Below are 15703 nucleotides of genomic sequence, written 5' to 3'. Positions count from 1 at the left end.
CAAAAATGCTGAGACATTCATAAATTTCTGCCTAGACCACTTCACCCTACAATCATAAATTTCAGCACAATTTCATTTTGTGATACATAGGCCTTGTTTGGCAAGTAGGTTTTTGACCAAATTTGTCTGTTACAACTTTTTTAATAATTTTAGTTACGTAATCTCAAAAAACTTCTCAAAATTTTTAATCTATACACTTTAAAATATTCAAAAAAAAATTTCTACAACTGCTACAGCAAAATTTTAGACAAAAAACTCACTTACCAAATAGGGTACAGTAAGAAATAAGATAGAGAAAGTAAAGCACCTAAAACCACTCAAACCATAAAAACCAATCTACAACGCAATATTGCCTTGGACTTTCAACCAAGCTCTCTAATTGATTCACCAAAATACAAAGCAGGCAAAAGGTGAACATCTTGATAGTTAAGCAGACATAGTTACATGCTGAGACATATATCAGTGGTCCTTAAAACCTAGTCCGTCTCCATACTGCTGGTCCCCTGTGCAAAGAACAAAGGAAGGTAGGCATCAGTTCCAGTGATTAGGGTTTTGAACTTAGGTGTACTACTCCCAATTTGACCGTCAAACTCAGCTGAATAAGTGGACAGTTTAAAAAATTCTAAACAAAGAATGGTTTTTTAATCAACCACACTTAGAAACAGCCCCAGAACAAGAATTTGGATGAATTAAGAAATATAAATGACTTCAGCAGTCAAACTAAAAGTTGACTATGGTGTCTTTAAAGCCCAAACGACAAACTCACTACCCAAGCCAGCTAAACATGCTCAATCTGCTGCACATACTGCATCGAAAGCATTTTCTGGCCATAATTAATGACAGAATTTGGCATGCCTAGTGGGATGATGCAAATGGTGCATCCTTTGAACCGTTTACGTCTCTCGCATTGTCCAATCAGTACCAAACGCAGACAGAGCATAGCAATGTACAATACTTTTCACAATTAAAACCACAATTAAAAGAAAAGGAACTATTTTCTTGAATACTCTTTTCTCTGGGGATAAGACAGAGAAAGAAAGGGGGGGGGGGGGGGGGGTGGGGGGAACACAGTTGTTTCCGTTGTCCATTTCTACCCTGCTTAAAGGTTGAACAATCAAACTGAGGGTTTAAAAGACCATTAGATGAGAAACTGAGCAATCATTGTTCAAAAATCCACTCTGGGGTTAATTAGCAATTTCTTAGGCATCCTAAACCACAAATAAAAGCAAATATCAGCAACATCTATAACATCCATGGCAAAGCAACAGAACATCTGATCAATGAAAAGAGTCCTCAATAAACCTGCTACAAAAGTAGAGCAACAAAAGAAATGAACAATTGATGGAGACAATAAAACATTTTGAGTATTCTTACAGTCTACGGAACTTTACCGGTGTGATGCCTATGCTAATGATGTGGAAATATTTAGTTCCTTCTATACCTGTTCTTTCCCTTCTAGATTCTGATGTGATTTCTCTCACCATGATGGCGTTGCCTCTAGTCCCATCCCACCCTCCTTTAATCCAACCAAACGCCACCACCACAACTATTACCACAACACCATCACACCAGTTGGGGGCAAAGTCAGCGACCCCCACGCAAACAGGGAAGGGGAGAGAATCAAAGGTAAAAGAGAGTAAGAAACATCACTAGCATAGGATCCGCTCTATACATCCGCTAAGACACACTTGCTACCACCCGTTCTTACAGAATTGAAATAAAAGAAATTGTCACTCACCTTCTCCACTGATGCTTCTGTCAAAACAGCATCCATGGATAGATCATGCCTTGACAGGGAAGCAGGGAGTCTGCAATTAAAGGAATCCAGTGAGAAATGACAAGCATCAATCAAAACTTGCATCCTTTTCAAGGTCCAGACCAGACTTTCAAATTCCATGAAGAGGAAAAAAAATGCACTGAAGAATAATCAAAGCGCTGGCATATATGAACAGCAATAAAATTTACTACAAAGTGTCCCCAAAGAAACAAAGTCAATAGGTTATAGCAGGACCAAAGCATAACTATGATAGCAAACAAAAATATGACTGTTATGGCCGCCAGAAGCTCACACTGCAACAGCCGCCAAAACGCGTACATTCAGTGGCAACCCCAGGGGAAGATGCTCATCTGATACCTCAAAACGAGCACGCAAAGTGGTGCTATTGAGACGAGGAGAGGCAGGAGGAGAAACAGTGAACACAGACAGCCTAACATCACAGGGTTCCTCCTTGAGATCAGGGGACCAAACCGTAGCATATTTGAAGGGAGCAATTGGCACGAGCAGAAATGCATCAGGGTCTTCGGGACAAATACCGCGAAAACGAGGAGGAGGAAGGCGACCACAATTTCCGTACATACCCCGGACAAAACCCTGGAACCAAGGTGCTGAGCGCGTGTCTTTGTCGTCGTGAAACACCCCCATGGCTAGCACCGCTGTTGCGTCAGGTATGAATACGTAGTCGCCGTCCACAAACATGGCATGCGCAGAATACGAGCTCAGCGCACCAGAATCAGAAACTCTACTCAATAATTTACTATGGACATCATAGCATACAGTAATTCGCTGAGGCCAACCTATGTGAGCCAAGACGTGGCGCTGGGGATCAAATTTTCCCTTCATCAGAGGAAACTTAGAGGCTGAGAGAGATTTCCACTCCGAAAGAAGGCCGCCAGAGTCGCCAGGTGGTACATCCACTGGATGCCATTTCCAATCCGAAAAGGGCAGCGACAAATCCAGATACTCAGCCCATACATAACGAGGTTGATCACAACAATCCAATTCATCATCAGAAAAGGCTATCCCTCCCAGCACGCAAAGCTTGCCGTCAACTACTTGGTGACGGGGCTCACGTCTGGTTGCAATCATATCAGGACCTCTGACCCACCCCCTTGCCGGATTTGCTGTGTCGTAGAAGTAGATGGAGCGCAAGATTTTCTGGCGTCCAAGGGAACAACACGATGGGTCAGGCACCAAGATATCGCCTCCCAAACCGTAAATCAGGGTCATATATGAACCGAAAGTAACAAGGTGGACGCCTTGGAGTGGATATCGCATCTCCAGTTTCCGAGCGCAAAGACCAGCACCTGCACGCCCGCCGCCGCAGCCATCTTTCCTGTTGGCAGCATTTAAATCAATTGCAAACCAGAACTCTTTTGCGAGAGCATCCTGGACAAGAACATAGATGCATGATCTTTCTTCCTCCAAGGGATCAGCAACCCTGGCTTTCTTCGTCTGCCTTTTGTTCCTCAGCTTACCGGCGGGTGGTGACCTGTTCCTCCCCATCGTGGTCATCAAACCCTGGTGAGGCTATACAATGATTGTGAACTCGGGCCCCCGATCATTTATTTATCCGTTAATTACACTTACTTCCCGCGAGGTTTATCCAAACTACTATTTAGACCCTTAGGTTTGTCCAAATAACAAAACAAACCTTCAAACTCCAAAGTTTCTAACAAATACACCCCTATTGTTAGCCAGCAAACAGTTGACTGCTTAATCGTTCGCTAGTCAGGTTAGGCATTAAAAGTCCGAAAATACCCATTAAACTTTAAATTAATTTTCTATGTTGTGACAATACATGTATTTTCACCATTGGATGCATACTACATAATTCAAATTTGAATTTGAAATTCAAATTTTATATATGTGTCGTGCATCTAACCTTGATAGTGTATACACTGTCAGTCAGTGTATATAAAATTTACTCTTAAACTTTTTTCTTTTTCTTCTCTCTTTCCTTCCTTCATTTGCTTGACAATAAAATCACCAATGGAACCCCAGCAATTGCTGTATTACTAATTCTTCTATTAACCTATTTTCAATCCCTATCAAAGCTAATAGAATTCTTTAGAGGATACCAAGAACAAAGTTCTTTGAATTGCTCATCTTTGACTATCTTCAAAGTAGGCCAAGAATATCTCGGAATTGCTCTATTAGCTGGCAATTAATATCCATGAAAAATTAGAGAATTCGAAGGATTCCGCGACACACATTCTGTGATGTAGTAATTTGTTGTAAAGGATATGTTTCTTGCTCCCGAGAAAGATTATTGTTGCATTGAGTACTTACCATGAAATTCATCAAACTTGTGAAAGTTTTATAAGTATTTTTGCTTCTCTAACAAATTGAGATGGTTGTGTCATGAAATCATGATTGATCAAATGAGTAACTGCATGGCTGACGTGTCAAGGAGAGGCGGTTAATTATTAGCTAGAAGAGGTTAGTTACATTTCTGTTACAAATTCTGTTAAGCAGCATTTCTGCTATTCTTGTCTCGAATCTTCTGCTGGCAAATTGTATAAATGTAGGGTCGATTTCCAGAATTTAAACAATTTTGTTGTGAATGAATTCATCTCTCTATTACTTTCCCAATTTCTCCTTCTCCTTCTTCTTTTCTCTCTTCCCTTTCTCCACTGTCCAAAAATTCTTCTATCTAGTTATCAATTGCAGATTCAGCAACTAAGCTGAATCTTCTTGTCAAGTCTTCCGTCAAGTTCATTACATTGTGGTCTTCCAGTAAGCCGAATTCAATTTTGTAAGCAGGGCATTCTTGTGTATAATCAATTATGCATTCTTGTGTTGTCCGTTCAGATTTATCCAATTCCACTTGCCAAGAGCAAATTTGATGCAAGTACTTAGTGAATTAATGTATATAACTTTACCTTATCTTGATCAACAACTGAAACGAGGAGGAGTGAGACTTCAGCAGAAATTTCATCACGAATCTTTAAAAAAATCTTTCTCGTGAAAATGCTTGCAACATTTCCTTCCAATTCTCTCAAATGAGTAATTAGAACAGGAGATGACTGACTTGTGATACATTCTTCCTTGTGTTCATTCAGTCTAACTTTTGATAAAAATAGCTCAAATCGTTGAGCAAACGGGTAAAGTAGCATTTTGAATTGAAGCTACTTGTGCGCCGTAGCATTCAATTGCTCTGATCTTTGGGTTGATTTCATACCAGCAAAAAAGTGTCCTCTCAAAAATGCAGCAGCCCATTTTTCCCTTTTGTTGTATAAATCCACAACCCATTGGTTATCTTTCAAATTGTGTTTTTCAACTGGCAAATGCCACCTTCTCTCAAACTCCTCATGGCTGCAAAACATGTCCATAGCCACATCAAAATCAAGAACGAACCCCTTATTTGTATTGGCAACAACATTTCTTTTTAAATGCCAAGCACATAATCGGTGACAGGCATAAGGAATGACTGCCTTTATTGCATTTCTCATTGCACCATCCCCATCAATGACAACTGAGATAGGTGTCTTTTTTTCCATGGCCTCCAAAAATGTTTCTAATACCCACTTATATGTGTCCTCGGTCTCATCAGCAATTAATGCACAACCAAAAATTGTGGTAACATAGTGATGATTTACACCGGCCAAAATTACTAGTGGCTTCCTATAAGCATTAGTGCGGTATGTGGAGTCAAAGACAAGAACATCACCAAAATATTGGTAATCCAAACGAGATTGAGAATCTGTCCAAAACAGTCATATCAATCGCTTCTCCACGTCAACAGCATACTTGTAAAAGAAATTCGGCTCACCATTTGCTCGACCATCCAAATACCTGAGAGGCATCACCAACTTCAAGTGCATTCCTATGGAATTGGTCAACAGCATTTCGTAGATCCTTTTCTGTGTATCCCATCTTGTTGTGGCCCCCAGCTTGGTAAGCTTGAAGGTCCACTATTTGAGGAATTCGAATACCAACTCCATGCATCAAAATAGCATGCTCCAAGTCTGCTGGGTTGACACTCCTATGTGATCGAAGAAATTGTACAAATTCTTGATTTGCCAATTGGTAATTGTGATCCATATTAAACCGCTTAATTGTAAACTTCTAAATATCCTTATTCCATTGCACAATTATAGTTGCCAGACAACCAACTCTCATAAGACGTTTTGCCTCTTTCTTACGGTTAACTAAATTTAACCATTTGCTATTTCTAAAGCCCTCTCTGTTGCATACCCACCATTTGTATGTCACAATACCTTTCTGATCTTTCTTTTCATCACGTTCTCTAATACCAAAACCGACCATTTTGCTATGACATAGGTAAAATTCTCTGACATCTTCAATGGAATCAAATGTTAATAGTTGAATTTCATCAGAAGATAATTTGTTAAGCTGATCAACAATGGTTCTCCAACTTATACCACCACCAAACTTGGCCGATTTGTTAGATAACTGTACTAGCTCATCTATATGAACTGTCATTTCTTCTATTTTCAGCGTGATCCTAGAAGCTATCATGTCAAAGAAGCTATCGTGTCAGTCAAAGAAGCTATCATGTCAATGTTTGTGTTGATGTATGTTTTATGAGATTTTTACTTAAATTCTTTGCAGTACATATGAAAATATTACAACTTTGGACTCCTACGCAATCTATACTCAAGTTGATCATACCCAAAGATTGGAATCCTATGCAACCCATACTCAAAGATTGCTGAAAGTAATGTTAAATTGCATAATTGCTTTAGAACGACTAAAATTAAAGAGAGGAAGGAGAAAAATACTATCTAGATTCGAAAATAATTGAGTGAGTATAGTAACGGTCCATTTGGCAATTAGAACTTTTAATTTTCTCACCCGCACAGAGTAGCAATCATAACATACAAATTTCTCTTTGATATTTTATCAAATATCTTATATGCATTCACAAATTAATTACATTTAACTTAAACGCCTAGTCTCAAGTCCTTTCCTAGATGTTTCGTATGGCTATTAAGCATATTTTACCCGTAGACAATCAAAACTACAACCATTTCCTAGATGTTTCAACGGACATTTTCAGCCCCAAAATTGCAATAACATCTTCAAATTCTCAGCCTTGATTTTGCAAGAAATTCTTGACAAACAAAACAAATGAAATATAAATAAATTACAGCCAAGAGAAAGGATAGAGGGAAAGTGGGAACTAAAGATGAAAATTTTGAAGTGAGAAAATTTATTCAATTGTAACCAAGAGAAAGTGTGGACCAAAGTGAAAACCTTTGCTTGTTTATTCAATCGTATCGTTGGAATTGAGAACTAAATAAGAAGAAGGCAGATGACTTTAAAGAGATTGGTGATACCCGAAAGTGTTTCAGGAACCCAAAACCGTTTTCAGAAACTGGTAACTTTTTTACTTAAATATGTACATTTTTTACTTTTAGTATTAGTAAGTTTAATTTAAACATAAGTAAATTTTGTCAAATAATAAGTAAATTAAATTACTCAAAGTGTAAATTTCTATTTCTAACTAAAACCTATCTTTCAGGCATATACTTACTAGTTTTAATTAAAAACTTACTAAAGTTAATATTAATTATTTTAATATAAAATTTAAAAAAGTTGCTAAAAAATTTGATCTGTCACTAAAGGTAATAGAAACCTATAATAGTAGGTTTCTCTAATATGGTTACCATAACTATAGGCATTGTATTGTCCCATGAAATCATGATTGATCAAATGAGTAATTGCATGGCTGACGTGTCAAAGAGAGGCGGTTAATTACTAGCTGGAAGAAGTTAGTTACATTTCTGTTACAAAACTGTATCTTCTTGTCTGGAATCTTCTGCTAGCAAATTGTATAAATGTAGGGATGATTTCCAGATTGTAAACAATTCTGTTGTGAGTGAATTCATCTCTCTATTACTTTACCAATTTCTCTTTCTCCTTCTTCTTTTCTCTCTTCCTTTCTCTACTCTAGTGTCCAAAAATTCTTCTATCTAGTTATCAATTGCAGATTCAGCAGCTAATTAAGCTGAATCTTCTTGTCAATCCTTCCGTCAAGTTCATTACATTTGTGGTCTGCTAGTATGCAAAATTCAATTTTGTAAGCAGGGCATTCTTGTGTATAATCAATTACGCATCAAGAACATTATGAATCGGTATTCAATCAATAATTTTTTTACAGCTTTGCTAGCTCTATTCAAAAGAGTCAATTCATGGCTCTATACACGTATAAAACTATAAAATTGAGCTATGGAGTGGTTTTTTTGGGTTTTCAATGTTGCCAATATAAGTAGAGTGGGAGTGCAGTAAGATACAGTAGTTAATGAAAAGAGCTGCTGGCATCATGGGTTGGACAGAAATCACCCTAAAATTATATAAATTTGTACTAAATATTTTAGGAGTTATATCAACCAGACTGAATAGACCGAAATCAACTGAAGAGCCCTTGAATCCACATATCATAGAATTCATTTTATAAAGATTTTGCGAGTTATGCACTTCTGATATACGTGGTGTACTTTTTCTTTCTTTTTTTTTTTTGGACATGGTGTACTTTATAATTGGCTGATCCAAAGGATGCAACTTAAGGACTAAAGAAATTTTAAACCCCTGAGAAAAATGAATTTACATGTGCTAAATTTTCGTTTACCAAAAAAATTGAGAGTGATTGGACTAAAATGGGATGTTAGACACACATTAAGGTGTGCAACTTTCCGAGGTATAAAGTGATGTTAACTGTCAATCCTTGGAATGCTACCTAGCTTGCTTTTAGAATGGAAAAATCAATCAAAATGTTCTTATATTTTCTCAAATGAATTTTTTTATTCTTCATTTTTAAAATGTTAATTTTACATCCCCTATAAATTTAATTTAGCAAAATTTGATCTGAGTTTAAGTTTTCGACTACTTTTTAGTCTAAAATCACCATTTATGTACAAAAGGGTCAGATCTCACTTTTTCAGTAGCAAAAATAAATATGATTGGATCCGATCTTACTTTTTCAAAAGAAAAAATGAATATGATTCGGATTAGATCTTACTTTTTTTAGGGACAAAAATGAATATGAATCAAGTCATTTATTTAACTACAAACATGATCTTACCTTTTTGCCCCTAAAAAAATGACCTTATGTGAGTTACATAATAAATTCAAGGTAAAAAGTTGTTGAAAATCTAGGTTGAGACCAAATTTTAGTAATTTGATTTTGTCAGAGATGTAAAGTTTCCGTCATAAAAGTGAATGACGAAAAAATTCATTTGCCAAAATGTGAAAGACATTTAAACGACTTTCGCTTTTAAAATTCACCAGAATTTGGACTAGACTATGAAAATCAAGTTCATTGATTGCCTGATAAAACTGGAGTTTTTATTGTGAAATTTGCTTTGGTAGCTTTGCGACAGTAGACAATTGTCGTTTACTAGCACAAGTTGGTCTGGGGTAAAGGCTGTATTCCACGCTTTTCATTCATTCTCTGGCTCCTATGTGAGCGCAAGCTAGCTACTCTTGACAGATAGGGAGAAGTGCAGGTAAACCCTGAAATGTGTGTTCTATGCAAAGAGCAGGACGAAAGCATTGATCATCTCTTTTTTGAATGCTAGGTGACTAAATCAGTTTGGCAAAAAAAGCAACACCTTTGTTTTACCTACAGAGATCATTACTCGTTAGAAGATGAGTTATTTTGGATTGCTCACCATTGGGTTGGAGATTCCTTTCTATCCAGATTCAAAAGGCTAGCATTTGTTTTCATGGTTTATCATATTTGGAGAGCTCGGAATGTTGCTTTGTTCCAATCTAAATCAGTGACAAATATGGGTATTATGATGGAAATTGTGGATGAAATCCAACATGTTATGCTTGCCTGGGGAAAAATTCCAAGAACTCAAGAAACCTGTCAAAATTTTAAAGCGGTTTAAAAGCGAATGTGCTTTGTTACTAAATCAAGTCAATATAACTCACTGGATACATGATGAGGGCGCCTATAACAAACTATAGATCAAATTAAAGAGAATATAGTTTGAGTTCATAGTCTACCCGAACAAAAGTTACGTTTGGCTTGAGTTCATCTTCTTTTATGATACAGCAAATCAATGGGGCGAGTGTTTGGACCTATCACCGTATTTGGCTGGTTTATCTCAACACCATCCTCCCTGGATTGGACAATGGCGTTCACTGGATTTACCACCCGGCCCCTTTTTCTGCAGGGAATTCTCCTTCAGCCTTTGAACTGCCTATTATGAGGGGAAAATTTGACCCTCACCGTCACATCTTGGTTACGATAGGCTATCCTTAAAAAATTGTTGTATGCTATATATGATGTCCGTAAAAAATTATTTCGCAGAGTTTCTGATTCTGATGTACTGAGCTTTTACGATGCACACACCCTGGTTGTGGACGGGGACTACATATTCGTCCCTAACGCAACAAATGTGTCAGCGGACGGGGTATTTGGTAACCGCTGCTCACCATCTTGGTTCCATGGTTCTGTTGAGCGTATGTTTTGCACTTGTGATTGCCTTCCTCGTCCAAGTGGTTATATTGATGATTTATGGTGAATCTTTGTCCCCTGAAGACCCTACTTAGAGGAGGTGGCAATTTGTCCCAAGTCCCAATGGGTTACCCATGCCCATAGGGACTTTGGATGGGATAGGTATTGGAATTTGATATTGAGTTTAAAATGGAACAAATCCCAATTGTACCCATTAATTGATGGGAAATTTTGAGAAATACTTGGGTACCCATTGGGTTCAAATTGGCTCCGTTTGGATTAGTTGTTTTTGGAGGTGTTTTTAAAATATTTTATTGTAGCAGTGTATATGAAAAATTTTTACTATAAAATTTTTTTGAAATATTTGATATACTAATATGGATGGGATGTTTTTTGAGTTATTGTATATTACTGTAACATTGTATTTGAAAATTTTGGCTCCGTTTGAATTACCTGTTTTTGGGGTTGTTTTTCAAAAACAGCACTGTAGCATTTCATTTTTGAAATACAAGTCCGTTTGGATTAATATATTATAAATATCTATTAATATTATGTATAAATGTATTAATATAATAAATATAAATGTATTAATGTATTAATATTATGTATAAATGTAAAATTAATATTATGTATATTAATATAAATGTATAAATGTATTATATTATATATAATACATAATATAAATGTATATTATAAATATACATTAATATATATATTATGTATAAACGTACATTTATATAAATGTATAATATATATAATATATAATATATTATAAAATATATAATTTATATAATATATAATAATTATATAAATATATTATAAATATATAAAAATATTTTTTAAATAAAATAAAATATTTATAATATGTATAAATACATATATAAATATTTAATATATATAATATACATTAATATTAATTATAAATATTATAATATCATAAATATGGTGTTTATATAATATTTCAAATTGTAATATTTATTGTATATTTCATTATATAAATATTTATATAATTTATAATTTATAAATATATAATATATAATTTTCATTTTGTATAATGTACATAATATTGTATATATAATATAATATACATAATATAATAAATTATACATAATATACATTTATTCATTATTCATATTAATATAAAATATTAATATAAAAATATTATAAAAATATAAAAATATTTTTTAAATAAAATAAAATATTTATAATATGTATAAATACATATATAAATATTTAATATATATAATATACATTAATATTAATTATAAATATTATAATATTATAAATATGGTGTTTATATAATATTTCAATTTGTAATATTTATTGTCTATTTCATTATATAAATATTTATATAATTTATAATTTATAAATATATAATATATAATTTTCAATTTGTATAATATACATAATATTGTATATATATAATAAAATATACATAATATACATTTATACATTATTACATATTATATATATTATATATTATACATAACATTATTATACACAATAATGTACATAATAATATTATACATTAATAATGTATATATTATAATATAATGTGCATAATATATTATATATAAATATTTATACATTTATGTATACAATATTACATATTATGTATATTATATTATATTATGTATAATATTAATGTATATAAATATTTATATAATATATAAATATATAATTTTCAATTTGTATATTTCAATTTATATTAATATAATATATATAATATACATAATTGAAATATACAAATGGAGTTGTTTTTGATATAATGTTTGGATATGGTGTTTTCGGAATTGTTTTGGAAATATACATTTACTGTAGCATTTGGAATGTGAAAAACAGTTTTTAAAAAACAGAGGCAAAAACAAGGAATCCAAACGGACTCTTTGTTTTTTGAAAAAATATCCAATCCAAACGGAGTCTTAGATTCAAAAATTATCTTTAACAATTTTTATAGTCATACCAGCGAATATAATCTAGCAGTCTTCCTAGTTATTATCCACAAGAATTTCCAGTATTTCAGTCAGTTTAGACCTGTCATCCTTGGACAATAATGAGGATAAATATTCAACACCCTAAGTGCCTTGGCCATTTTGATATATGTTGGAATATGGCTGTATATCTATCTTTTCCTTTATTTGTTAATCCAATTTTTGGTAGGAATCCTGAGTATAAAGCACTTGCATGTTTATTTAATAAAACTAAAAGAAATTTAATAAATCAAAAATATTAAAGTTATATAAAAAATAAAAAATGAATTAAAGGAAAAAAATATGTAAAAAATAGATTTTGGTATTGGGCGGGATCAATCTAAACTCAGCCCAAAGTGATCCTGCCCAAGTTAGTCCCAAAAACACATATGAGTAATGTTGGGCCCAAACTCATATGACTCGATTCCATTTCAAACCCAAGCAAATCCCGTCATCCCGCCCATTTTGCCACCTCTAACCCTATTGTATTTTCACTCCTGCGGATTGCTCCCTTTAAATATGCTACCCTTTGGTCCCCTTTTGTTGATTGGTGATCAAGAGGAATCAAGTGTTGTTAGGTTGTCTGTTTACACGGTTTCTCCTGCTTCTTCTCCGACCATGGAGGATGGCATACCTCTACTGCATGCTAGAATTGATGTATCGATTAGATGAACATCTTGCGCTAGGGTTGGAAGTAAACGTAGACGTTGTAGCAGCCCTTGCAGTGGGAGTTTCTTCACTTTTATTTTCAGTCACTAGCAAGCCTAAAATACACTTTTATTTTTTTTTTCAGTGCTGAATTTCCTCCCTATGCTCTGCCATGTTCCGAAGGTGAGGCATAGAAACTTATCTGGTTCATTTGAGTAGAATTTTCATACCAAAAACAAATTTCTTTCTAATCTTTCCGCAAACTTAGACTAAACGACAAACTGCTCTTTTCTTGATGACCAAAATAGCTTCTGGAAGACAAAATAATTAAATTTTGTCTAAAGTGGAAATCCTGCGTATCCCTAAATTGCAAAATTACGATATTTTCTTCGTAAATCTATATTGTTTAATTTAGGGAAAAATTCACTTCTCAATCTATTTGAAAAACAAAATCCTCCTTATTATCCCTATGCTTTGATCCCTCATACTCCTCAACTCTCTTCGGAAGATAACCCCTTGCTTTCAATTTTGTGTCCCATTTTAAAGCACTTTAAAATGACAAATCAATATTGATAAACGAACTATCAACTGTGTGATTAAATAAGTCATCTATACTAGAGTATGTCTTAAGCTTAATTTTGTCACTTCGATATGTACATAAAATCTTGATATACAATTCAACTGAGATAAAAATACTGAGTAAAGAAAATAAAATTTGCGTTCATAGTCTACCCGTGTAAAACTTAGATTTGGCTTGAGAAGAAATTGTTAATTTTAGCATGGAAAGTAGGATGGTTTTAGGTCAAATTCTATTGAGCACGGATCAACAATGCCCCCATGTCCCTAAGAACGTAATTCATCATTACTCTAGCACTCTTAGAAATAGAGATAAAATTCTACCTTTATAGTAAAATCATAATTATTAGGTAAATAAAAGAGAGAACCAATGAATAATTGCTAGACTTTTTTGCTTAATAAACATAATAGTTACTTCTTTATGTTCCAACTCTCAATTTCATTTTTTCCCCTATATCACTTCCACCTTTTTCATCTTTCCCTAGTTTGACAATAAAATCCACAATATGCACCTTGTTAATTTGGTAACTTCAATTCGCACACATTTGTAAAGACTAAAACTATTGGGAAAAAAAAAAAGAAAGGGTCTAAAATTTTTATAGTAAAAAATAAGTAGAAAGATAAAAAATACAGATAAATTTTAGAGATGGTAAAAAATTGATAGTGGTGTGGTTAGTAATAATGAAGCGCGATATTTGGTGAGAGAAAGAAGCAATTGTAGTGAGAAAAAGAGAGAAGACTATGAAAAGGGAGGGGAAGGAGGGAGGGATGAGGAGATGAAAATTAGAAAATTGATGAAGATTGTTCTTTGAAATTAGGAAATGACAAGTAGAATAATAAGAAGTATTTTTCGATTTTAAATGTTATAACTATTAAATGGAGGACATTTTTGTCATTTGATTAGACCAAGAGAGGTCTATGTAATTATTGAAACCTCAGAGGAGTCGAGTGAAATTGTCAAAAATCTCAAGGGAGATTTATGAAATTATCCCTAATTAAGTTCTGTCTAAAATGGAAATCCTGCATATCCCTAATATTGCAAAATTACGAGATTTTCTTCGTAAATCTATGTTGTTTAATTTAGGGAAAAATTCACTTCTTAATCCATTTGAAAAAGAAAATCCTCCCCTCATACTCCTCAACTCTCTTCGGAAGATAACCCTTTGCTTTAAATTTTGTGTCCTATTTTAAAGCACTTTAAAATGACAAATCAATATTGATAAATGAACCTATCAACTGTGTGAGTAAATAATTCATCTATACTAGGGTATGTCTTAAGCTTAATTTTGTCACTTCGACACTCTGATATGTACATAAAATCTCGATATACCATTCAACTGAGATAAAAATACTGAGTAACGAAAATATAATTTGCGTTCATAGTCTACCCGGGTAAAACTTAGATTTGGCTTGAGAAGATATTGTTAATTTTAGCATGGAAAGAAGGATGGTTTTAGGTTAAATTCTATTGAGCATGGATCAACAATTGAGATTTCAAGCAAATTTCTAGCTAATATGTAGCAGCGCCAGCAACATGGATGGAAGTCTTTCGTGCCTGATCTTTCTTCTGAATCGTGAGTTGTGACAAAGCTTAATCTTTGTCCTAAGTATTAACCCGCTTTGTAGACCATGATGATTAGGACAATCGGCCTTGACTTCGTTGCAATTTTCATTACTAATCAAAATCATGTGGATTGCACGTAGCTATCAAATCCCTCATTATATAGATGATGAAATGTCTAGCTCTAGGACCTTTAGTAGAACGTTTACCAATTAAAGTAGCCGAATTGACTTCCAGTATTCATTTTCAATCTGTTTTTGGCCATAATCTACCGCCTACCCCCCACCTTGATCTCTCCTATATATCTTGTCTACATCATAAATGTCGGATTCAGCTTAAATACCTATTTATTTATTTGATAGATTTTCTTAATTAGTACTCATTGGGTATTCATCGGGTATTCGTTAAGACACCTAAGTCACATTTAAGTTACCATATTAATACATACTCACATTTCTTACATACCCTGAATTGTGACTTCTTTCACGAATTAATATATTTTTTCAATAACCTAATACCTAAAAGTCAAACCATTTTTTTTATGGTATTCAAATTAGGTAGGTAATATCTTTGAATTGCTCCATTGGCTGCCGTATTCAGTATACTGTATACATGAAAATTAGACTATTCAAATTAGATTGATGAATTTTATTAGTATTTTTAGAAATGTCAAATAGAAGTCTAATGGGCACTCAATTGCGCATCTAAATCATATCCAACCTATCATGTTATGTATG

The 15703-nt window shown here is 33.8% G+C and overlaps 2 protein-coding genes across 2 annotated transcripts; both read right to left on the bottom strand.

Annotated features, from left to right (window-relative positions):
* Positions 1-241: 241 nt before the first annotated feature.
* LOC113695715 (uncharacterized) lies at positions 242-3323 on the bottom strand. Its single transcript, XM_027214855.2, has 3 exons — positions 2070-3323; positions 1739-1808; positions 242-503 (listed from the first exon to the last, which is right to left on the bottom strand). Exons 1-3 carry the CDS (start codon positions 3290-3292, stop codon positions 477-479), a joined length of 1320 nt encoding a protein of 439 aa, XP_027070656.2. The 5' UTR covers positions 3293-3323; the 3' UTR covers positions 242-476.
* Positions 3324-4908: 1585 nt separating this feature from the next.
* Positions 4909-6226, bottom strand: LOC140009739 (protein FAR1-RELATED SEQUENCE 5-like). The gene is made up of 3 exons (XM_072056029.1): positions 5982-6226; positions 5553-5765; positions 4909-5404 (listed from the first exon to the last, which is right to left on the bottom strand). The coding sequence occupies exons 1-3, from the start codon at positions 6224-6226 to the stop codon at positions 4909-4911; spliced, it is 954 nt and encodes a 317-aa protein (XP_071912130.1).
* Positions 6227-15703: the final 9477 nt, after the last annotated feature.

The sequence above is a fragment of the Coffea arabica genome, chromosome 6e, assembly GCF_036785885.1.
Source record: "Coffea arabica cultivar ET-39 chromosome 6e, Coffea Arabica ET-39 HiFi, whole genome shotgun sequence".
Lineage (NCBI taxonomy): Eukaryota > Viridiplantae > Streptophyta > Magnoliopsida > Gentianales > Rubiaceae > Coffea > Coffea arabica.
This window is presented reverse-complemented; position numbering and strand designations above follow the sequence as displayed.

Excerpts from the sequence above, each read along its gene's own strand:
- LOC140009739 (XM_072056029.1), bottom strand. The coding sequence starts at position 6,226 with ATGACAGTTCATATAGATGAGCTAGTACAGTTATCTAACAAATCGGCC. Across the intron at positions 5,766-5,981 it reads GGTATTGTGACATACAAATG|GAGTGTCAACCCAGCAGACT; the intron begins GTGGGTATGCAA and ends TCGATCACATAG. Across the intron at positions 5,405-5,552 it reads TTTGGATGGTCGAGCAAATG|GAAGCCACTAGTAATTTTGG; the intron begins GTGAGCCGAATT and ends TAATGCTTATAG.
- LOC113695715 (XM_027214855.2), bottom strand. The coding sequence starts at position 3,292 with ATGACCACGATGGGGAGGAACAGGTCACCACCCGCCGGTAAGCTGAGG. Across the intron at positions 1,809-2,069 it reads GTTTTGGCGGCTGTTGCAGT|ACTCCCTGCTTCCCTGTCAA; the intron begins GTGAGCTTCTGG and ends CTTTAATTGCAG. Across the intron at positions 504-1,738 it reads CAGAAGCATCAGTGGAGAAG|GGGACCAGCAGTATGGAGAC; the intron begins GTGAGTGACAAT and ends TTCTTTGCACAG.